This window comes from Myotis yumanensis, unplaced genomic scaffold, assembly GCF_028538775.1.
Source record: "Myotis yumanensis isolate MYYU_CA2020_CCGP unplaced genomic scaffold, mMyoYum1.0.hap1 SCAF_11, whole genome shotgun sequence".
In the NCBI taxonomy this organism is placed as follows: domain Eukaryota; kingdom Metazoa; phylum Chordata; class Mammalia; order Chiroptera; family Vespertilionidae; genus Myotis; species Myotis yumanensis.
Window position 1 is genome coordinate 1,151,870 of NW_027223762.1, and position 22,957 is coordinate 1,174,826.

General features: G+C 62.5%; 2 protein-coding genes across 2 annotated transcripts in view; both read left to right on the forward strand.

The window, feature by feature from the left end:
• The first annotated feature begins 574 nt into the window (after positions 1-574).
• On the forward strand, positions 575-13,625 carry RSAD2 (radical S-adenosyl methionine domain containing 2). Its single transcript, XM_070428637.1, has 6 exons — positions 575-934; positions 4,920-5,081; positions 6,305-6,534; positions 8,639-8,788; positions 9,653-9,685; positions 11,051-13,625. The coding sequence occupies exons 1-6, from the start codon at positions 595-597 to the stop codon at positions 11,213-11,215; spliced, it is 1,080 nt and encodes a 359-aa protein (XP_070284738.1). The 5' UTR covers positions 575-594; the 3' UTR covers positions 11,216-13,625.
• Positions 13,626-16,950: 3,325 nt separating this feature from the next.
• Positions 16,951-22,957, forward strand: part of RNF144A (ring finger protein 144A) — a 43,284-nt gene continuing 37,277 nt past the window's right edge. Inside the window, exon 1 of the mRNA XM_070428640.1 lies at positions 16,951-17,034. The gene's annotated coding sequence lies outside the window, so the exon portion shown is untranslated. The remainder of the gene's footprint in view (positions 17,035-22,957) is intronic.

A 22,957-nucleotide genomic window follows, 5' to 3' on the forward strand; every position in this document is an offset into this window, starting at 1 on the left:
GGGTCGCAGGGCCAGTGAGAGAGTCTCAGGGCCAGTGAGAGGGTCGCAGGGCCAGTGAGAGAGTCTCAGGGCCAGTGAGAGGGTCGCAGGGCCAGTGGGAGGGTCGCAGGGTAAGTGGGAGGGTCGCAGGGCCAGTGAGAGGGTCGCAGGGGCAGTGAGAGGATCGCAGGGAGAGTGGGAGGGTCGCAGGGCGAGTGGGGTCACGGCCACCCGGCAGGGAGGGGCGGTCACTCCTTTCACAACCAGCTTTCTCCTTGGCCACCAGGGGAAGGTGACAGGTAGAAGCCGCTAGATGTGACGTCAGGGTGAGTAATGCTCCCGGGACAGAGGTGCCTCTCTGCTTATCAGCGATACTGCACCTGCGTCCCCCCCCCACCCCCACCCCCCACCCCCGGGAGGCAGTAGCCAGGGCCCTAGTGCCGACGCCGCAGCCTGGCCTGGCCCTGCGCCAGCTTTCATTTTCAGGAAGAAAAAACCGAAACTCAGACTCAGCTGAGCATCAGCCCAAAGGGGCGTGTCCGCTGCCTCCGGTGACAGTGTGTTTGCACACATATAAGCGAGCGGCGCGGGGCGCCCAGCCACCGGTCCAGGACCATGTGGGCACTGGCTCCGCTGGCATTCCCCGGGAAGCTGCTGGGCGCCCTGAGGGGCAGCCTGGCGCCCCTGCTCCTGTGGCTCCGGGCGGCGCTCCTGCTGGGGCTGGGCTGGACCCACAGGGGCCAAGGACGGCAGGATGGGCCGGAGCCCGAGGGGGCAGGGGAGGAAGCCGAGGGAGGCGGCGGCCCCGACGGGCCCCTCACGCCCACCAGCGTCAACTACCACTTCACCCGCCAGTGTAACTACAAGTGTGGCTTCTGCTTCCACACGGCCAAGACCTCCTTTGTGCTGCCCCTGGAGGAGGCCCAGCGGGGGCTGCGGCTGCTCAAGGAGGCCGGTGAGTCCCGTCCCGTCCGTCGCGTCCCGTGGCATCGGGGGCTCGGCCACGGGCGCTGGGCCGGGTGGAGGGGCTGGGGACGCACACGGGCTGGGGGCTGCGGTTTCCCATCGCAGGGCGAGGACACCACATGGTCCCTGGAGGCGATGCTGGCTGACTCCGGGGAGGGGCGCCCGGTCTTTTAAAACCGCCCGCCCAGCGTCTGGGAAGAGGCCGGTGGGAAGGCCGTGGTGCTGTCCGGCTTTGTCCAAAGCACCGATGGATCGGGGTTTCCAGAAAGAGTTAAAGAAGCAAGTCCAGCCCGGCCAGCGTGGCTCAGTGGCTGAGCGTCAACCTAGGAACCAGGAGGTCAGGGTTCGATTCCCAGTCGGGGCTCATGCCCAGGTTGTGGGCTCCATCCCCAGGGTGGGGCGTGCAGGAGGCAGCCGGTCCATGGTTCTCTCTCATCACTGCTGTTTCTCTCTCTCCCTCGCCCTTCCTCTCTGAAGTCAATAATATATATGTTTATATATGCAAATCTGTGCCCAGACACAGACTTGGACTTGGGAGCGGCAGTGGTGGCGTCTTTCATGTCTCCCTATGAAACTGGGCAGACGTGGCTCTCGAGACCCCTGGCGAACTTGAGCTTGGTAACGGCAGGCAGGCAGGGCAGGCTCCGCGGTCAGCCCAGAGGGGGCGCCCTCCTTCACCCCAAGTCCGCCCTCCTTCCCTCCCGCCCTGTCTGTCCCAGTGCACCCACATTCCTCCACTGCTCTCACTTTCTCATGGAGGCTTAACTGGCATCCACGCCATGGCCCCCACCCAGAGGGCACCCCGTGCCCCCGCGGGAAAGCAGCGCCCCCTCCCTGGCGGAGAGGCCACGCTCCCCGAGGGCCTGCTTTCCCCCCACACCCACCTTCTCCCCGGGGCAGCCGCCACGCCCCTCCCCGCGCACAGGAGCGCTGCCTGATGTGCACTGTGTGCGATCAAACCCGCGCTGGCACCTCCCTGGGCCTGACTGTCTTGCTCCCCATTCTGTTGCTCGGTGGTCCAGGGCCGCTGGGTCCCGTGGGGTCCGGCTGAGGGCTCCCCGTTTCATCTCACTGTCTCTGCGGCCCCACGGGAAAGCCCGCTCTCGCGAACATATTCCTGATGCTCTAACTCACCCTCTTAACCCTCTTGCACCGCCCCCCGCCACCCCCCCCAGCCCCGCGTCAGCACAGCCTTCGAGGCCCGTGGCCAGCTCCGTGTTGCCATCAGCACCCCACCCCAACGCCTTAGGTGCCCTGTGCTGTGGGCACATCACGCCACACCCCTGAACCCCAACATCCGCACCCCCAAGCCTGTGGTCACACTGGCCCCTCTTCCTGGAATGCCGGGCACCCCAGTCTGTGGGGGAACGTTCCTGCTCCTCTCCAGCAGACGAAGGCCCTGCCCTTCCTCTGGGACCCGCGGCCCCTGGCGCGGGTGCGAGTTATAGCACTTTCTAGGTCGAGCGGCTGTCCCGTGTGGTTGTTTGTTTTAATATCCGAGTCCCCAGAGAGTTTGAGTTCCAGGGTTGAGGCCCAGCAGTTGTGGGTCTCGCCTCGCAGAGGAGCTGGAATGGAGCAGGCCCGAACACGCGTTGGGGTGTGGAGCTAGCGATGCTCGGAGCCTGGTGGGGGGCGGGCTTGTCCTGTGGGAGTGCCTTCGGCTCTCGAGGGACACGGGCCTGGGCTTGGGTTCCTCGGTTACACGGCTTATCCGACAGCGAGCTCCTCTGGATGAACAAGCTTTAAAATGCAGATAAAAAAATAACTGTACCCCCTCAAGACAGTTGTACAAGACACGGGCCCGTGAAGCTGACGACTGTTTATAGGCGACAGCCTATCGCGCGCTGCAGTCACACGTCCACGCGGTGGCCGCTCAGGGTTAAGCCGGTAACAGCAACGGAACGGGGAGGGCTGGGGGCCGGCCGGGCGGTGCGCCGGGGAGCAGGTTTCTGGCTCAGAGAGGAACGTCTCCGTCGGTGACGCCTGGACATGTGAACTCACACTATAACCTGAGTTCGTTTTCGTTTACATGTGCCCTATATTTAACGTGAAAGCACGCGGGCTGAGGAGACCTCCGGTTGTTCACTTCCCCGGCTCTTCACCCGCAGGAGCCTCTGAGGACCCGGGCACCCGTGGGCCACCCTTCACGGGGCACCCCTGGGGCCGGGCTGACTGTCTGAGACCTTCCCCCCCGCCCTCCGCTCCTTCAGCTGCTCATCAATTTTTAAATGTTTTTATTGATTCCAGAGAGGAAGGGAGAGGGAGAGAGAGAAACATCCATGATGAGAGAGAATCACGGATCGGCTGCCTCCTGCACGCCCCCCACTGGGGATTGAGCCCGCAACCCGGGCCTGTGCCCTGACCGGGAATCGAACCGTGACCTCCTGGTTTCTAGGCCAACGCTCAGCCCCTGAGCCGCGCCGGCCTGGCAGCTTCTGGACCTTTCGTACCCTCCACCCCTGCTCCTCAGCCTCAGCGAGAGCCTCTGTGACAGCGGTCTGTCTCCTTTTCCTAGTTACCCCCCTTCAACCCAACTCCCAGGGGAGGGGTGCACCCGGGTGACACTACGTGTCGCACCGGAGCCCCCAGCCTGTGAGCTGGTCCCCAGGGCGATGAGAGCAGGCACCGCTGGCCCCTCACAGCCCCGCTGAGAGCGGAGGAGCCCCCGGAAGGGACCACAGCTGTGATCCGGGGTCCCCCCGACTGTTCCGGGCAAGTGGGGGGACCCTCTTTCTAAAGCTCCTCGGGGAGCACAGGACTTGCCCAGGCCCTGGGGCGTCCTGGGGTCGGTTGCCTCAGGAAGGGACCTCGGAGGAACCGTCGCTGTGGTTTCGGGGGAAGAAGCGCACAGGGCGGGGCTGCCCGGCCTTCTGGCCCCGGTGCAGGGGCAGCGACAGCTCCCGGGTGTGAGCCCGAGGCAGCAGGCGCAGGTGCCCACTGACGGCTGCCCCAGGACCGGGCTGGAGCCTGCGGCCAGGGCCTGGGACGGGCAAGGTGCGTCCTGAAAAGCTGCTGCCGCTGCACGGATTCCGTCGCCCCGGCGTCTGCTGGGGAGCTGGGGGGGGGGGGCGGGGCGGGGGGGAGGTGCTCAGGGACTGTCTGTGTGGCGGCGTGCCCTGTCCCTGGAGGCGCACGGTGGACACGGCAGGACATTGGAAAGAAAGCCTCTGGAAGAGGAAAGGCACATCCGTGTGAAGGCGTGTTTATAACGTGTTTACAACAGTTTCCCAGGCACGGGCAAGGCTGAGGGGACCTGGAGGGCAGTAAGCAAGGCCTTCCAGCTCCGTGTGCAGAGGCTCCACCTACACTGCTGACCGCGGGGCTGGTTTAACACCCAGAGTCCTCGCTGTCGTTCTGACTTTACTATTTTGTCATTTTTTTCCCCCAGGAAGCTCCTAAAAGGTTTTTCCAAAATAAGGGAGTAAATCAACAGAGAGCAGGGCAAGGATTCGGGGCAAGAGGCACCAGTCTGCTGAGGGGAGGGGAGGGGAGGGGAGAGGAGGGGAAGGAAGGGGAAGGAAGTCCCAGAACTGAGGGGCTGCTGAGGAGCATCCGATGGTTCTACCCGGGGAGGGTGTTTTCCGTGCACACGTCTGGGTTGCCTCATGGCCCCCGGGCCTCTTAGGCAAGTCCCTCCGGTGAGTGACTCGGTCCCCGCGTTACCGAGCAGCTGTTCAATAGAAGGAGGGGAAGGTACAGAGAGTCTCATGGCGTTTCTGTGACGCGGAGAAAACAAGGCTTTGGCCATTGAGGTAATGATGGGTGCCTGGGGCTGGGAGAAATGGGAGAAAAATGTGTCTTGGCCCTGGCTGGTGTGGCTCAGTGGATAGAGCACCGGCCTGTGGACTGAAGTGTCCCGGGTTCGATCCCGGTCAGGGCCCATGCCTGGGTCTCGGCTCAGTCCCCAGTAGGGGGCGTGTAGGAGGCAGCCGGTCCCTGCTTCTCGCTCACCGTGGGGTGTCTCGTCTCCACAGGCATGGAGAAGGTGAACTTCTCGGGCGGGGAGCCGTTCCTACAGGACCGCGGGGAGTACCTGGGCCGCCTGGTGAGGTTCTGCAAGCAGGAGCTGGGCCTGCCCAGCGTGAGCATCGTCAGCAACGGCAGCCTCATCCGGGAGCGCTGGTTCGTGAAGTACGGTGAGCGCCCCCCTCCCGAGGCCCGTCCCCTGCACGGCTGCGTGTCCTTCCTCCCTGGGCCGGGCCCGGCCTGCGGGGCCGGGACCGGGACCAAGACCAAACAGGCCCGTTCTAATCTCTTCGTGAGCTGCGTGTGGAGTTAATGGCAGTGAGTTCTGCAGGGCTCCCGTAAACGTGTGCGCCGGCAGATAACAGTCCTCGTGCGCTCAGCTCCTCGGGGGCCGGCCAGGGTGGCGAGCAGGGGGCTGGGCTCCAGCTTCCCCACCGGCAGGCAAGCCCCACCTTTTTGCTTGTTTGCTGTCACCCTTAAGTCTCCGAGAAAGTAAGCGACTGGCCCGGCGGCCTGGCTCAGGGGCTGAGCATCCACCTGTGAACCAGGAGGTCAGGGTTCGATTCCCGGTTAGGGTACAGGCCCGGGTTGTGGGCTCCATCCTCAGTGGGGGCGTGCAGGGGGCAGTCTGTCAGTGATTCTCTCTCATCATGGATGTTTCTCTCTCTCTCCCCCTCCTTCCTCTCTGAAATCAATTATATATGTGTGTGTGTGTGTGTGTGTGTAATATGCTAATTAGACCAGATGTCCTTCCAGACAACCTTCCAGACAAAGCCGGGCTGTGAGGGAAGCCTGGGTCCTGGGTGCCAGAGGGAAGCCGGTGCTGGCAGCCAGGAGAAGGAAGGCCTACTCTTCTATGATTTTTGTGCATTAGGCCTCTAGTAGAATAATAAAAGTGTAATATGCTAATTAGACCAGACAACTGAACGACCTTCCAGACGACCTAACAGACGAAGCCGGGGCTGCGGGGGCTGAGCCCCCTTGCACAAATTTTGTGCACTGGGCCCCTAGTGTGTGTGTATATATAAAGATGGAGGTCTGCAAAGCACATAGATCTAACGTGCTGACCTCCCTGAGAAGTGAGTGAGACCTGGAGGGCGTGCTGGCAGGAGCTCACACTCACACACACTCCACACACACACACACACACACACACACGGGCGGAGAGTTTCTCTGTGTGTGAACATCGCCGGCGTCCTGTGAAGTGTCTTCTTTTCTAAGAGTATTTTACCGAGTGTAGCGCATGTTTTCGTGAGTGCTGGGGGGCGAGGGCACACGGTGTTTAAACAACGAAAGCGAACGCGTAACGCAGGTCTGTTTCATCCCGAGGAGGTGGGAGCCGCCGACAGGGCTGGGTCCTCGGCGGAGAGCTGACCGCCGCCCTTTCCCGCAGGCCAGTACCTGGACATCCTCGCCATCTCCTGCGACAGCTTCAACGAAGACGTGAACGTCCTCATCGGCCGCGGCCAGGGGAGGCTCAACCACGTGGAGAACCTCCGGAAGCTGAGGCGCTGGTGCAGGGAGTACCGCGTGGCCTTCAAGATCAACTCCGTCATCAACCGCTTCAACGTGGACGAGGACATGCGCGCGCACATCCAGGAGCTGAACCCTGTGCGCTGGAAGGTGAGTGCCCTCGGCTCGCCCACGGTCCCTCCGCACCGTGTGGGCGGGAACAGCTTCGGGGAAGCGGAGATGGTGAGGTGCAGCTCTGAGCCGCAGCACCAGCCGGGACCAGGGTCCTTCTTTTTTAAAAAATATATTTTTACTAGCGGCCCGGCGCACGAAATTCATGCACAGGTAGGGTCCGTCGGCCTGGCCAGCGATCAAGGCCGATCTGTGGACCAACCGGCAGGGCGATCGGGGGGCCCCTACTGGCACCTGCCTTGGCCAGCCTGGCGTCTCCTGCTCACCGGCCACGCCCCCGCAGTTGCCACTGGTTGCCTCCCTCTGTGGCGCTACTGGGAGGGCGATCGGGGGCCCCCACTGGCACCTGCCTTGGCCGGTCTGGGGCCTGCAGGCGGGGGGCAGCTCCTGCATTGAGCATCTGCCCCTGGTGGTCAGTGCACGACATAGCAACCAGTCACTCCACCGGTCGCTCCGTTGTTTGGTCAATTTGCATATTAGGCTTTTCTTATATAGGATTGATTTCAGAGAGGAAAGGAGGGAGAGAGATAGAAATATCAATGACAAGAGAGAATCATTGATTGGCTGCCTCCTGCACGCCCCCTACTGGGGATGGAGCCCACAACCTGGGCAAGTGCCCTGATCAGGAATCGAACGTGATCTCCTGGTTCATAGGTCAACGTCCAACCACTGAGCCACACCAGCCAGGCCCTAGGTCCTTCTTTTATTCCTTAAAGTAGAAGCCACGTAGATTCTCTCTGCCTCAGTTTCCCCTCCTGTACATGCAGGGCTGATGCCTTCTGGAACATGGGGAGGATGGAGGGCGGGGTATGCTAGGTGCTGGGGGACGTTCTGAGGCCTCCGAAAGCCTCGCCTGCACTCACTGTAAAGCAGAGCCAGGCTGCATGTCCTCCTCCTGCTCCGGCTTCTGTGCGCCGGACACTGTTCTGCAGCGGTTCTCAACCTTCCTAACGCCGAGACCCTTTAACGCAGTTCCTCATGTTGTGGTAACCCCCAACTTCATTGTTACAAATTGAACATAATTAAAGCATAGTGATTAATCACAAAAACAATATGTAATTATATATGTGTTTTCCAATGGTCTTAGGCGACCCCTGTGAAAGGGTCGTTCGACCCCCAAAGGGGTCGCGACCCACAGGTTGAGAACCGCGGCTGTTCTGCATCAGTCCTGAGCACACGGCTTTTCATTGTGTTCTTAGGAGGTAGCCAGGGCAAGGCCCTGCCCGAGCTGCAGCAACATTCATTCACTGAGATCTGTGCCTCTAGTCTGACCCCACTGTCAGCTACTGAAGCGTCGCAAGTTCAAAGACACCCCTGTCGTTGGTCGGCTGCCACCTGTGGTCATCTGACAATTCCCTGGGACGGCGTTTTTCCTTTCCCGATGATGCAGTCCTTACGATGGACTAATACCACACACACACCCCTATTTATTTACTTAAAAGAATGTTGGAAAAGGCAATTCATGGCTTTGGAACTGTCCTTATGCAATAACTGAGAAACCGATACATCCTAGGGGCCTTCGCAGGGCATATGATTACAACTCAGTGGGAAGGACAGCACTTTGAAAATGCTTATATCTTGATTTGGGGATTACAGACAATTGGATTTTTTTTTAAAAAAATATTCTTTTTAATTGATCTCAGAGAGGAAGGGAGAGGGAGAGAGAGAGAAACTTCCATGATGAGAGCGAACCATCGATCGGCAGCCTCCTGCACGCCCCACACGGGGGATCGAGCCCTCGACCCAGGCTTTGGCGGGAAAACTCGGAGCCACGCCGGCCGGGCTCGATGTGTCCGCACCGCCCACCTATCCTTCCAGGAGCATTTGCTATTCTGTGGTCCAGAAACTGAGGTGCTGAAACCAGATAGAATATCACCTAGACCCGTTCTTCCTGTGTCTGCCTTTTAAGAATATCTGTGCCCCTAAACCCCAGGGCCAGCTCAAGTGTCCCAGAGCAATGTCCTTCTAGAATGTTCCTCAGAGTGAGGCGTCGCCTCAGCTCAGGAGAGAGGAAGCTGGGGGCGGGGCCCGGGTGTGGGTGGCCCCTGACGGTACGCTCTCGCCAAGCACACGCGTGTTCCAGGTGTTCCAGTGCCTGCTCATCGACGGGGAGAACGCGGGGGACGGCGCCCTGCGGGAGGCCGAGCGCTTCGTCATCAGCAAGGAGGAGTTCCAGGGCTTCCTGGACCGGCACCGCGAGGTGCCCTGCCTGGTGCCCGAGTGCAACGACAAGGTGGGTGGCCCGCGCCGGCCTGGCCCACTGCACGCTCAGATCCATTCCGAGGGGGCCCTCTCCCCAGCCCCACCGGGTCATGTAGAGACGGGGGGACTAGGACAGAGTCTAGGGCTGAGGCCGCCATCTGTCCTGCACCCTCCAGCCCTGGGGCCTTTGTTTTTTTAAAAAAATATGTTTACTGATTTTAGAGAGAGGAAGGGAGAGGGAGGGAGAGATAGAAACATCCATGGTGAGAATCATTGATCGGCGGCCTCCTGCACGCCCCCTCCTGGGGGTCGAGCCCGCAACGGGGCATGTGCCCGTGACCTGAATCGAGCCCGGGACCCTTCAGTCCGCAGGCCGACCCTCTATCCACTGAGCCACACTGGCTAGGACAGCCCCGTGGCCTTTGCGTGAGCTCAGGGTGCCCCCTCCTCCGGCGGGCGTGGTGCCGCTGTGCAGGGCTGGTGTGAGAGACGAGCACTGGTCTCTCCTCCTGGAATACAGACGGTGAAGAAGGGGGAACTGGGTGCCAAGGGAATCGGCCACTGGGAATACTGGGTAACGAAGAGCAGGCTCTCCCACCGCGAGAGGAGAGGGGGGACATTTTTCCAAGCGACACGGGACCCTTCGGGCACAGGGCAGGGAACCCGGGCTTCGAGACGGGTGGGTTGGAACACACACACCCGCTGCCCTGGAGGGTTGGGGGGGAGCAGTGGGGGGGCGTGGGGGGGGAGGCTCACCTGGGGCCACATGCCCAGAACCACTGAGGCGAGGTGGGAAGCGCGGAGCCGGGGTAATGACCACAGACACACAGACCGCGGGGCGGCCCCCGAGCGTGAGGCCGACCGTGAGACTGAGCCTGCCCCTCTCCCTTTGCAGATGAAGGACTCCTACCTGATTCTGGATGAGTATGTGAGTGTCCCCACGGCCACGCGCGGTCACGGCAGGCGGCGAGGTAGCCACGAGGGCCGAGTCAGAGCGTCACGCTTGGCCCCCGGGGGTCCTGGGCCAGCGTTTCATCTTTCTTTTGTTTGTTAATCCTCACCCTCGGATATTTCCCATTGATTTTTAGGGAGAGTGGGAGAGAGAAACATCGATGTGAGAGAGACATATCGATCGGTTGCTTCCTGCACGAGCCCCGAGCAGGGCCTGGGCCAGGGAGGAGCCTGCAGCTGAGCTTAAGCAGAATCGAACCCAGGACCCTTTGGTCCTCAGGCCGACGCTCCATCCACGGAGACACACCGGCCAGGGCAGCATTGCACGTTCCCATGGCCCCCGAGTCGCATTCATGTTCCCGAGCCGGGCCCCTGCACCAGGTTCTGGGTCACGCCCTGGGGCAGGCTCAGTGGGAACCGGTCCCTGCATTTGCTCTGAGCCTCAGGGATGGGTTCCTGTGGCTGTGGGTCCACGGACGTCCCACGGAAGCTGGCATGACCGAGTGTCCTCTGCTGTGCCCCTGGGGGCCAGGGGCTCAGGGTTCCCCCGCACAAGCCACCCCACAGGGTTCAGGGCCTTCGAGGCCTCGGGGGCTGCCCGCAACCCCTGACCTTGGATGACCTTGGCTTCGCTGGGAGGAGGTGACAGTGCCTCTCTAGAGCCACCATGACCCCTCCCCCCACTGCCCTCCCAGGGAGAAGGGAGCTCCCCCTCCTCAAAATGCTCCCCCTCTTCCTGTCCTGTTTTGTGTGGCTCTCTTTTTGGCGATGGAGGGAGGGGTCTGGATTCATAAAATTTTGCCCATATTTCTAGACCAGAACAAATAATTCCATTCAAAGACCTGTATTTATTTATTTAAAAAATATTTTTATTGATTTCAGAGAGGAAGGGAGGAGGAGAGAGAGACAGAAACATCAATGATGAGAGAGAACCATGGATCGGCTGCCTCCAGCATGTCCCACACTGGGGATCGAGCCCTGAGACCAAAGACCTGCTTTTAAAAAATGAGTCTAATAAGAACTGTGGCGGCAATTTTTAAGTTGGATTTGGTCTTTGGAGAAACGCTTATTGTGACTTTTTAGCTTTTTATCGTTTTCAAGTCCATCAAAGGTAGTTCATAGCGACTTCTTCCATGTTTTCCCTGTGGGGCGTGTGGGGTCAGGCGAGAGCGCGAAGGCGGTGCCCGGGCCCGGCAGGCCGAGCGTGGCATCCGGCCCGCGGCCCGCGCCTCGCGGCTGACATGGACTGAAATGGTTGGACGCCGACAAATCGGGTTGGGGTCCAGCGGTGGGTTTTACGGGCACACGACGCGGAACCCCCATGTCTGCCCTGCCCTTCCAGATGCGCTTCCTGAACTGCAGAGAGGGGCGCAAGGACCCGTCCCGCTCCATCCTGGACGTGGGCGTGCAGGAGGCCATCAAGTTCAGCGGCTTCGACGAGGCGACGTTCCTCAAGCGCGGAGGCAAGTACGTCTGGAGCAAGGCCGACCTGAAGCTGGACTGGTAGGGCAGCCGGACGCCCGGCCGCGTCGCGGGGCCCCTGCCGCACCTGCGGGCCCGCGGACTCCCCGCCGCGCACGGTGGCGGACCGTGCGGTCCCGGCGTGCGTTACCATGGTAACTGAAATCCACGGACGCGGACCATTCGCTGCGGCCGCTTCGCTTGTCTGGTTTGGTTGGGGTGTTTTGAGCACCGTTTCCGGTGAACCCTGCGTTTCCGTCTCCAAGTCATCTTTCCTGGTTTGTTCATTTGATGGTCACGTCTTTTCTGCTGAATCCCCAGAGGCCAGTGTTCACATCTGGAAAAAACTGGAAAAAATTGGAACACTCCCTGCGGCCACGGCTGCTTCAGGCAACGCCGTCTCCCTTCCTGCCCTCGCACCATGGCCACCCTGGACTCCCTCCCCAGGCGTGCAGCACGCGGCACAGGTGTGTCCGGCTCCGGAACGGCCACCTTATCAGGCTTCAGTGCCGGCCCGGGGAGGTAGCCGCGTCCCCCGATGATGCTGGGACCAGCCCAGGGCCCAGGCTGACTGCTCCATAAACGAGGGCTCTCTCTCTCTCTCGCTCTCTCTCTCTCTCCTTCCTCCCCAAGATTCCTAGCAAATCCCAGGTACACTTCCCAGTTCATGATGAAGTTGGCCAGGGCTCAGGCCTTGGGTTGTTGTGTGGCCCTATTATTCAAGCCACATGAGTCTGTTAAGCAGAAACCGGGGCATGTATGGGGCAGATGGCTGTCGGCTCGGGCGTGTGGGAGAGCGTGAGGCGGGGCACACACCAACCGGGCCCCCTGTGGACGGAGCCGAGGGCCCGCGTCCTGCTTCTCAAGTCCTCGGGGCCACTGGGAGTGAAGCGCCGTCCAGGCCGGAGGACAGGGCCCCGCGTCTCTCCCTCGCACCACGCGAGACCGGGAGGGACCTGTCCCCGAAAGCGGTCAGGGCCAGGGCCCTTGTTTATGTAACCGAGTCCTTGTTTATGGCCTGGAAACGGATAACTTCCTGTCATTGTTTCCAAAAAAGCAAAATCATGGAAAATTTTTGGCAGGAGCAGAGGAAAGAGCTATTTTCATCCCGCTGCCACTCCGCTGCCCGCCACTGGGTGGCGCGTGCCCGGCCGCACGGCCCGCTCCACTGGCTGGTCTGTTCTCAAGGCCTGCGGATTCCGAAGGGTCTGTCCTTCACGTGTCTGTTTCTCAGCAAAGACATCCCTCCTTCCGAGTTCAAGCCCCTGTCACTCAGCAGGAATGTGTGTGTGTCCCACAGCGCTGTCCTCAGTTTTCCGCAAAACACACACACACAGATGAAGCAGCCACTGCGTCCGGGGCCCTAAACGAACTCCCCGGCTTTCCCTGGGCTGAAAAGGAGGAAAAGGTGGATTAGCGAGCTGTTCTCCCCGTGGACGTGGACGGGGAGATGTCACTGTAATCAGTATAAACAGCGTAAACAGAACTCGGGGGTTTTCTTCGCTTAACGTGCGTGTGCCCTGGGTGCCTCTGAAACAGGACCAGCCTGAGTCACCTCCTCCGACCGGAGGGACTGTTTCTCTGCTGAAGGAGCCCGGACTTCTCCTGCCCCGAAGGGAAACATCAAACAAAACCAAGTGAAAGCTGCCATCAGAAGCTGCGGCTGTGGTTCCCACTCCGTGTCCCGCTAAAGCTCAGCCTTCCTCGCGCCCTCAGGACGGCAAAGCCTGGATGTTTAAAACGTTCGAATGCTCCCCTCTCTCAGCCAGGAGCAGCTCGGGGTTCGCGGTGCGGGGCTTCCGAGTTGGATTGTATAACGGGGTGCTTGACGCTCTCAGTTTTAAACGCGAGTCTCCAGTTTCATGAAACGTGTCCCCTGGTTGCTGGGAAGCACAGGGCGATGGGCGGGAGGCAGCCCCGTGTGAGCGTGACGGGCAGAGGCCGCGGAGCCTTGCATTCCTGCTGACGTCCCGCTGTGGTAGCAGGACTGGGATTTCGTCTTCAGGAGCCTAGATCTACGCTGACGCGAGCCATCGCCCATCCGGCCTTAAGTGCGACTCCTCTGTGTTCTTTAGCCGAGGGGGATGGGAATGGGCCCCTTGCTGTCACATGTGAAGATGAGTGAGACCATTTGGCAGAACCACCCGGAACGCAGGTGCCTGCCCTGCGTCTGGCGGGAGTTTGGGATCTAGTTGTTGGGTCGAGAGAGAGAGAACCTGATACTGAAGCGAGCGAACAGGTCACCTGGGGCTCAGTCGGACAATCGGTGCAGCCACCCCTCGCAGAAGACGCTCAGTCCGCTGTGATCACAGAGGCAACTCGCGCCCTAGGGTTTACCATCCCGCCTTGAGTGTGACTCGCGCTCTGAGATCCTAGGGAAACGCATGTATATATTGTCCTCTGTGGCTGGTGCTGTGTTGGAAGATATGATGTATTAAAATGTGTTTTGTACGAGCCTCCTGTCTCAGTGAGTGTGATGAAGTGTGTTTAAGGCCGTTGTGCACTTTACAAACTGCCATCGCTCAAGGCAAGGACACATGAAACATGGGCAAGGCTGTGCGGGCTCAAGAGCACATTTAGCCTCTCGGCAACAAGGGGAGTGGAGATGAGATGGTGGACACTCATCTTGTTTTCCACGGACCAGTGTCCCCAACTCATCCCGCGGGAGGGCTGAGTTCCTGCGGACGGGCCGCCAGCATGGCAACAGCCCCGGGTGTGGGTGTCAAAGGGCTGAGCTCCTGTAGACAGGGGACCAGCATAACAACAGCCCTGGGCGTGGGTGTCAGAGGGCTGAGCTCCTGCAGACGCGGGACCAGCATGGCAGCAGCCCTGAGCTGAGAGGTCAGAGCGCCGCCCTGCTGAGTGCGGCCTGGTCAGCTGCCCAGGAGAGAAAGGGCTCCCCCAGCACCCTGGTTCCTGGTGTCCGTTCAGTCTGGACCCCGCAGATGCCTGGGGCTGGCCCTGTATCGGCCCCACAGGCAGGAAAGGCGGACGTTTCTGTCACCTGCTCCCTCTCCCGCCTGCTCCCAGCTCCCTGGCCCCAGCGTTCCCCTCACGCCTTCCGGCTGGAACTGGTCTCCCTGGGACACCCCCTGGTTAGAAGCACCCACCTTCCCCGAAGGCCATGGCCTCACTCCCTTCCCATCCCGATGGGCCAGCCTCGGCTCCAGGCCCCAGGACAGGGGTCAGATCCAGGGAGGAGACTCCAGGGACAGCAGGAGCCCTCGTCAGCATGGCCGGGTCACCCCCAGCCACAGTGGGGTGCTCACCTCGGTGCCAGGCCCCGCGGGTGCGTGCCTCCGCCAGCCCGGGAAAGTAACCAGACCTTACACAGGAACTGCGGAGCGAGCCCCACTCAGAGCCACTCGCGGGGACGGGAATGACCAGAAAGACGCCGGCGTTGTGTCCGTGACTGAGAGGAGCACACATCTGGGGGCTGTTTGAAAGGCAGAGTCCAGCAACAGGAAGAAAATAAAGATCACCCACAACGGTACCCCCAGAGGCGACTGCGCATTCGCCCCGTCTTCCCGGGCAGGCGCATGTTCAGAGTCGAGTTCATGCTCCCTGTGCCTGCCCGCACCCCTTCTGAAGGGTCCCGCGGCCAGTGGTGTCCTTAGCGTGAATGAGAGCAGCCGCCTCTCACAGTCCCGCTAAGAGGGGAGAGGGGCCCGCGCATCCACAACCCACAGTGGGTGGGACACACGCCCTGGCTTCCCCTTGCCTGCGTGTGGACGTGCAGGCCTCTCAGGTTCTGGGGATTCGCTTTATCTCTTTTTTATTTTTATTTTTTAAAAAATATATTTTATTGATTTTTTACAGAGAGGACAGGGATAGAGAATTAGAAACTCGATGAGAGAGAAACATCGATCAGCTGCCTCCTGCACGTCCCTTACTGGGGATATGCCCGCAACCAAGGTACATGCCCTTGACCGGAATCAAACCCGGGACCCTTCAGTCCGCAGGCCGACGCTCTATCCACTGAGCCAAACCGGCCAGGGCGATTTGCTCTATGTTAACAACAACCACAACCACAACCATAGAAACAAGGCTGGAGCGAGCCGCTCCCGGGGCATCTGGGAAACTGCCTGAAGGCTCCGTCTTACTGACCGGGCGTCTCGCTGTCCCCGCTGCTCCTGCTCCCGGTTCCCATGCGGGTGCTTATGTGTTTCCCGCACCAGCCACGCTCTACACCAGCCACACCAGCCTGGCCGACCGGTCCCCTGCCTGCCGACACCACTGGCCGGAGAGAGGGGCAGAGGGAAGGTGTGTGGGGAGGCGCCTCCCTCTCCCCACATTGCCAGGGGTGCCCCCGCCTGGAAGCTCTCTGAGCCCATTGGGGTGTCCCTGGAGGCAGCAGCCATAGTCATGCGTGATGAGAGCGTTGGCCTTGATTCAAGACCCGGCCCTCTCCCCTCCTTGAAGGTCAGAGGGTGGGACGAGGGTCCCGACCCTCTGGTCACACAGCTGGCCGGGCATGAGGCGCCATAGCAACCATCACACCTGTCCGGTCCCCCTCAAGCCCTGCTCAGTGGGTGCAGCCCACCCCCTCACCCCCTTTTCTTACGTTAACCTCTAGGGCAGTGGCCCTGTGGCCACGCCTCTTGGGAATGAGCTCTCGGCGCCCACTTCCTGTTGGCAGGGACCACACAAGGTCAGACGCCTTGGGTGTCAGCAGGGACCCTCCGTCAGGGACCATGGACAACATGAGCCGCGTGTCCCTGCCCTGCAGCGGCTGGGAGTGTGCGGAAGCCGTAGATGCCGGGTGAGCACTCAGTGCCGGCCCTGGAAGGGCCCGTCTGTCACAGGACCCACACGTGTTGTCCAGTGTGCAGGGTGGGGACACGTAACTTCACCCCCCCAGCCCGAGGGGAGTGGCAAAGCTCATCTCGTAGGAATTCTCCCAGACCCTCCCTCTCGCGGCAGGGACCTCAGGGCAGGGAGGGGATGGCTCTGCCTGGACCTCAGGTGGTCAGAAGCCCGGACCCTGCAGGGGGCCCCCCCTCTCCAGCTCAGCAGCCAGGCGGTGGGATGGGCTGGGGGGGGGGGGTCAGTCATGTGACCTGGCAGAGGGCGGCCTCTCATCCGCACCCATTTCTTCTTTTCTTCTTTTTTTAATATAGTGTTTTGTTTTGTTTTTGATTTCAGAGAGGAAGGGAGAAGGAGAGAGATCGAAACAACAATGATGAGAGAGTCACTGACCGGCTGCCTCCTGCACACCCTCTCCTGGGGATCAGCCTGTTACCCCCGCATGTGCCCTGACCGGGAACCGAACCGTGACCTCCTGGCTCCTAGGTCGCAGCTCCGCCAGGGAGCCACGCGGGTCAGGCGGGCACCCCCTTCTTTCCGGTGGCTGAGATGCCCCTCCCGCCACTGTTGGCACCCGGACAGACTTCCAGGAAGCCGGCGCGCGCCCTGGGTGCCAGGCCCGTGGGGACGTGGTCGGGAGGCGACCGGCCGCCGTCGCCGGGCGCAGAGCCTCCGCTTGGCACCCACTCTCTTCCCGCCGCGTGTCCGCTCACGTCCCACCCGCAGATGTTGGCCTCTGGGCGGCTCCCGGCGCCCCGGCCAGGCGCCTCCTCTCCGGGTGGACGCGGGCCGTGCGGTGCCCAGGGCGGGCGGCAGGGGGCGCTGCGCGGCGGGCGGGGGCCGGAGCTCCGCGCCCCGTCTTTGTGCCGTTCGCGCCGCCGCCCCGTCTCCCGCCGGCCGCGCGCCCCGGAGGCCGGGCCGGGATAAAGGGCCGCGGGCGGGGCGCAGGCGGCGGACCCGCGCGCACACCCACCCGCGACGCCGGCCTCGGGCGGAGCGTTCGGAGCCTACGGCGGCCGAGCAGGAGCCGGGACCCTGGAGCACGGCGCGCGGGACCCGGTGGGTGACGCGCGTCCCCTTTGTGTCGTGTCGGCATCGGGGGAGCGGGGAGGGGCCCGGGGCCCGGGATGCGGCCGCGCGGAGCGGGTCCGGGCGTGGGGTCCGGGCGCGCGGGCGGGACCGTGGGCTCCGGGCCGAGGGCGCCACGCTGGCTCGGCCTGCCCGGCGGTGGCCTCTGCGCCGCGGCCACTTGGGGAGCGCGGGTCCCCCCTCCACCCCGCGCGCGGGTCCCTGGCGCCCCGGCTCGGGGGGCGGCGTGTGCCGCGGGGCGCGGAGGCCGCGGAGGGCGAGGTCCGGGAAGGGGCGCCGAGGGGCGCGGGAGGCGGGGGGCCGAGGGTACCCGCTGCGCACACCCCTGGCGCCCAGAGGACCCTGGCCACCTGCCTGCAGCCACGCCTCTCCCCTCCGAGGGGCCGGGGGGTCGGGGCCGGGGCTGTCCCCTGCGGGCGGGTCTCCCCACTCCCTCCGAGCGCGGCGGCCCCCGCCCATGGGGCACCCAGCCGGCGTGGCTTGTGCGCACCTGGCGCTCCAGGTCTCGGGAGAAAGGGGTTCCTTCTTGTACCCTAATGCTCTCCATGGGGAGGCTCAGAGGGTCGCCCCAAATGTGTGCGCGCTCTCTCTCTCCCCCCTTCCCCCCCTCCCCTCCCACACAGGGCCCCCCCCCCCCCCCCCCCCCACTGAATTACAAAAAAAGAAAGAAAAAATTCCATTCTGCAGCGGGGTAACCTGGTTCCTGCCCAGGTGGGAGGCAGGTGAGGGAGAGTGAGCTGAGACCAGGGACCTGCGGGGCCGCGCTGGGGGGGTGGAGGGGTAGAACCTCCCTAAGAGGTGACCCCCAATCTTGCTCCCGCCAGTTCTGGGAGGAAACTTTCCTGGGGGAGGGGCCCCGGAGTTAGTGAAGGCCCAGGTGACGCAGGCCAGGGCTCCAGGGGAGAGCTCCCACCCACAGAGGTGCTGGGAAGCGAAGGCCGCAGGGAGGTGGGCCCAGGCCTGTGGGTGCTGCTGGAGGGGCGGCCGGAGAGGGGGCCGGGTCGCTCTGAGCGGGAGAGGAAACTCGGAGGTGGGCCCCGGTGGGGTGGCAGGAAGGGCCTGGCCTGAGGGCTGCCTGGGCAGCAGAGGAGGGGAGGGGGCACTAAGGGGTGTGGGGGGCCCTGTCCCAGGTCCTGGGCCAGGCTGGCACTCTGTGGTGTGTTACTCCCTCCCCCAGTCCTGGCAAGAGGCACCCCGTCTTCTGCAGCTTCAGTGCCTTTCCAAGTCCTGCTTTCATTATTTTTTAAAGAGTGCAAAGCGGTCATGCCCGCAAAGGTCAGATGGGAAGAGGTCAGGACATCGGTGACTTCCAGGCGAACTGGTGGTGACCCCGTGGAAGTGGGAGCCATGGAGGGTTGTAGAGGAGGAGAGTGGGCGAGCTGGCCCTGCGTGACTGAGGCCGCGTGGAGGGAGGGGGGCGTGCGGAGTGTGAGCCTCAGAATCCCGCTCCCCACCCGGCGCTGCTTATCGGCCGGTCAGGCCTGGGCCCGGGTCCTCCTGGGAAAATGGGCTGCAAATGACCTCATTCTGACGACATGGAAAATGCCCAGCCTCGGCCCAGTTGGCGTTTGGGAGTTTATATGGTTATAACTCAATTTAAAAATATATTTTTTTATTGATTTCACAGAGGGAGGGAGAGGGAGAGAGACAGAAAGATCAGTGATGAGGGCGAATCATGGATCAGCTGCCTCCTGCATGCCCCACACTGGGGATCGATCGAACGCACAACCGGGGCATGTGCTCCGACCGGGAATCGAACCGTGACCTCCTGGGTCATAGGTCGACGCTCACTGAGCCACACCGGCCGGGTGGCAGTTTATGTGTTTAAAGGGGCCTGATCTCACGTCAGTAACCTTGGGAGAGGAAGTGAGAGGGTGACCTCAGTGCCAGGCAGAGCTCGGGCGCGGATGCGGATGCGGATGCGGGCACCCAGGCGAGCGGGGCTGGGACAGGAAGCTGCAGCACGTTCAGGTTCCCACGCTGTGGGGCTGCGCTGGGCCAGGGCTCCGAGAGCCAGAGCGTGTGGCCCCACTAGGCGCCCTGGAGTGCGGCTGCCCTCGCGGTTTGAGACCCACACGGTTCAGCTGCAGCCGCTGACGCCACTTCGGGGGGACGGGCCGCTCGGCCGGGCCAGGCGCTGTGGCTCATAGTTTGGCCCTGCTGCCTCCTCCTCCTCCTCCGGGAGCCTTTTTTTCTTTTTTAAAAAACATGTTTTTATTGACTCAGAGAGGAAGGGAGAGGGAGAGAGAGAAACATCAGTGATGAGAGGGAATCATGGATCGGCTGCTTCCTGCACGCCCCACACTGGGGATGGAGCCCACAGCCCGGGCCTGTGCCCTGACCGGGAATCTAACCCTGACCTCCTGGTTCCTAGGTCGACACTCAACCCCTGAGCCACCCCGGCCGGGCCGGGGGGCCTTCCTTTGTGGGAGAGGCAGGAGGAGGCCTGTCCCAGCCAGGATCCCAGAGCGAGGCGGTCGATGGGGCTCCTTGCCCAGCCCTTCCTGGTGACCGGGAGGACCGGTAGGCTCAGAGCCGAGGCCAGGGACCCCGGCACAGAGGGCTATGGCGGCCCAGCCTGGCCTCCGCTCTCCCGGGCACTCAGGACAGAGGGGCCGGGGCGGCCAGCTGCCCGCGGGTCTAGGAGTCCCGGCCACTGAGGATACTGTTGAGCTGCAGACTCTTCCCAGGCACCTGGCCAGGCAGGGGCCCCCGCATTCCTGGGGCGCGGGACAGCAGGGCAGCCCCGAGGCCAGAACAGAGTGGGGTGCTGCTAAGGAAGACAGACGAGCCTCTCCACGGCCACTAGGGTAACTTCCTGCCTTGGACCCCCAAGAACCGCGTGGAAGGAGCCTTTCTCGAAGCCTCGCAGCCACTTGTGGCCATCGTTCCGGCCAGCCTCCCTCCTGGCGGCATGGCTCACACCTGGATGCCTGTTCCTAATTAGAGGAAGAAGTTACCTGGAGGCCACTGCTCACCCACCTGCTGGGCTCGGGGCTGAAGGACGGAGCCTGTGCCACTCAGGACCCAGCTGTGGGACCGTGGCGCGTCTTCACCTCCCTGAGTGGCCCCAGCTTGCACGGTGGGGGTGAGTGTCAGCTCGGGACGGAGGCTGCAGACCTGCTGAGAGCACAGCCCTGGCCGGGAGGCGGCAGGACCCCACCATCCTGTGTCCTGTGGTCGTGCGGACAGCAGGCAGCACCCACTCCCTCCTCGTGGACGTGGCCTGTGTGGCTGGCTGGAGGTGGCAGGTTGTGTGGGGCACCCGGGGAGCAGGGGGCGATGAGGCCGGATGGCCTTGGCCTCGCCCTCCCGGGCTCTAGTCCAGCAGGGAGACGAGCTGCGGGAAGAGGGGCCCACCCTGGGGGGTGTCAGGCCTCGGCAAGGAAGCAGCCCTTTCTGCTCTGTCTCCATGGAGCGTGAGCGGCCCCGGGAGCCCAGTGGGCGGCGGCGGGCGGCCAGGGAGGGCGGGCAGGGCCGGACGTGCCAGAAAAGGAAGGAAAGGGCGTCTTTATTCCGCCAGCTCGGGGACCCCACAAACCGCCTCTGCGTGGGGGTGCTAGGCGTGCTCACTGGTAGCTCACGCCTCCCCTCGTCCTCGCGCGCAGGCCCGGCTGCAGGAGCGCACTGTGTCCCCAGTTCTCGGTTCCAACCTGATCCCCAGTGTGATGGGACCGGAGGCAGTGGGCGCCGCTATAAAGGGGACCCAGGCCCTCCGTCCCGTGGGGACACAGTGAGAGGTGCTGACTGTCAGCTGGGAAGAGCGCTCCCCAGCCCCGACGGGGGCGCCTTGACTCGGGCTCCGGCCTCCGAAACTGGGAGGAATAGAAGTCTTGCTTATAAGCCCCCCTCCCATCTGTGGGATGTTGTCAAGATCGTCTGTCCAGCCGGTGTGGCTCAGTGACTGAGTGTTGACCTGTGAACCAGGAGGTCACAGTTTGATTCTGGTCAAGGGCATATGCCTGGGTTGCGGGCTCGATCCACAGTGTGGGTCGTGCAGGAGGCAGCCGATCCGTGATTCGCTCTTGTCATTGATATTTCTCTCTCTCTCCCTCTCCCTTCCTCTCTGAAATCAGTAAAAATATATATTTTTTTAAAGTTCATCCGAATAGGCTAAGACCGGCAGAAATTCCTGGTCACAAGTCCTGTGGAGTGGGGCCCGCTCTCTGGATCGTGTGGTAACTCGCTCATCTGCAGAGACCTGAGCAAGGTCCCATTCACAGATCCTGGGGTTCGGAGTTCAACCCCAGCACCCACCAGCAGGGTCCGGAGTGCGTGTTCGCATGGACAGACAGAACAGAACACCAGGGACCCGGCACAGGGTTTCCGTGTCCTCGGCTGAGGGCGTGGTTGCTGCTGCCCGTCCAGGGCTCAGCGCTGTCACTGGGACCCGATGCCCTTTGTGGCTCTGCTGTCCTGCGCTGTTACCTTTGCGCTCGGAGGGCAGCCCGGGGCCCGATGGCTCCCCGTGCTGCGGCTCCGTCCGTGTGTGTACGGGTGCAGGAGAGGCGGGGAGGGTGGGGCTGGTGTTATCAGGAAGCCCGCTTTCCGGAAGCGCCCGCGAGGCTACCTCTGTCCATCTCCCTGGTCCGGGCTTCGTGGCAACTCCCGGGAGCGAGAGAAGCTGAGACCGTGAGGCTGCGGGAGCCCAGGACCGTCCTGGACAGGACCGGCCCGTGTGTGCGAGGCAGAGGGCGCGTAAACAAACTGTCCGCTTCTCTCCCTCGCAGGCGGGTCCAGACCGCTGTGCCGCGGCCGGGTGTCCTTGGTGCCGGGCCGTCAGGTGTGAGCATCTGCAGCTTGGGGAGCAGTGAGGGCCGGGACCTCACAGTCCTGTGCTCAGCTCCGTGGCCCTTTGCAGCCGGCGCGGTGCCTGGCACGTAGTAGGTGCTCGAATATTTGTTGAACCCATCAGGCGTCTTCTCCCTTCAGACACATTCGAGCCCAGAAATGATCTCATCCGTTCACATTCTTCTTTTGTCCGTTTGTCCGTTCGTGTGGCAGGAGCCTTGTGCTGGGGGTTTGAAGGCAGATGGAGGAACACAGTGTGGTGGGGGGGGGCTGGCGAGAACGAGGTGGGGGGTCTGTAAGCTGCAGGACGGGTGTTCCTCTCTCAGACTTTTGGGATCATAGAAGTGCCAGGTCCTCTCAGCAGAGCCACCAGCTGGGACGCAGAGGAGCCCCTTTACCCCGCACATGGCTCATTGCCCGTTCCTCCGATTTGCAGACGAGCTCAGCATCTGACACGCTCACTAAATACTGCCCAGGCCCACCGGAGCGGGTGCTGGGCCGCGCCAGGCGCGCCGCCTTCGTAAAGGAACGTGCCCTTCGCGCCGGGAGGGGCCGAGGGCGCATCCCTCAGCCGTGAATACTGCGGTCACTCCCGGATTCTTTCTCCCTTGGCCCGAAGCCTGGATCCTTGGCAGCGGCCTTGTTTTCGCTCAGTCCCTGGCCACGTGCAGCACGTCCGGCTTTGTCCAAGAGGAACGGCTCTGCCGCTCCCCGGGGCCTTGGCCGTGGCCGCCAGGCCGGCGGAGAGGGCTGAGCTCTCAAGGACCGTGTGCATCTGGGGGGGCAGGGCCTCGGGGACAGCGGGACCCGGCCAAGGGCAGGCAGGCAGGCAGAGGGTGCGCCCCGAGAGCCGGGCTGTCCAGGCCGTGGCCGCTGTCCCCACGGGGTGTTGAGCCCATGGCCGGTGGCTGAGCACCTGGGGCTACAGTCCCGCCCAGCCCTCAGGTCCCATCCGGGCGAGACCTTTGACCTCTGGCCGTGTCCCTGTTCCTGTAGAAAGTGGGAACAGTTCTAGGGAGACTTCTTTCTTTGGGGCTCCTCTGAGGAGTCGATACATAAAAAGTTTTTTAAAAAAAAGCTGTGAAAGCCGAAGAAAATTTAA

What these genes read in the sequence shown, in the direction of transcription:
- RSAD2 (XM_070428637.1), top strand. Translation starts at nt 595, where the DNA reads ATGTGGGCACTGGCTCCGCTGGCATTCCCCGGGAAGCTGCTGGGCGCC. An exon ending in GCGCTGGTTCGTGAAGTACG is followed by an intron (nt 5,082 to 6,304) that starts GTGAGCGCCCCC and finishes CCTTTCCCGCAG; the next exon opens with GCCAGTACCTGGACATCCTC. An exon ending in TGCCCGAGTGCAACGACAAG is followed by an intron (nt 8,789 to 9,652) that starts GTGGGTGGCCCG and finishes CTCCCTTTGCAG; the next exon opens with ATGAAGGACTCCTACCTGAT.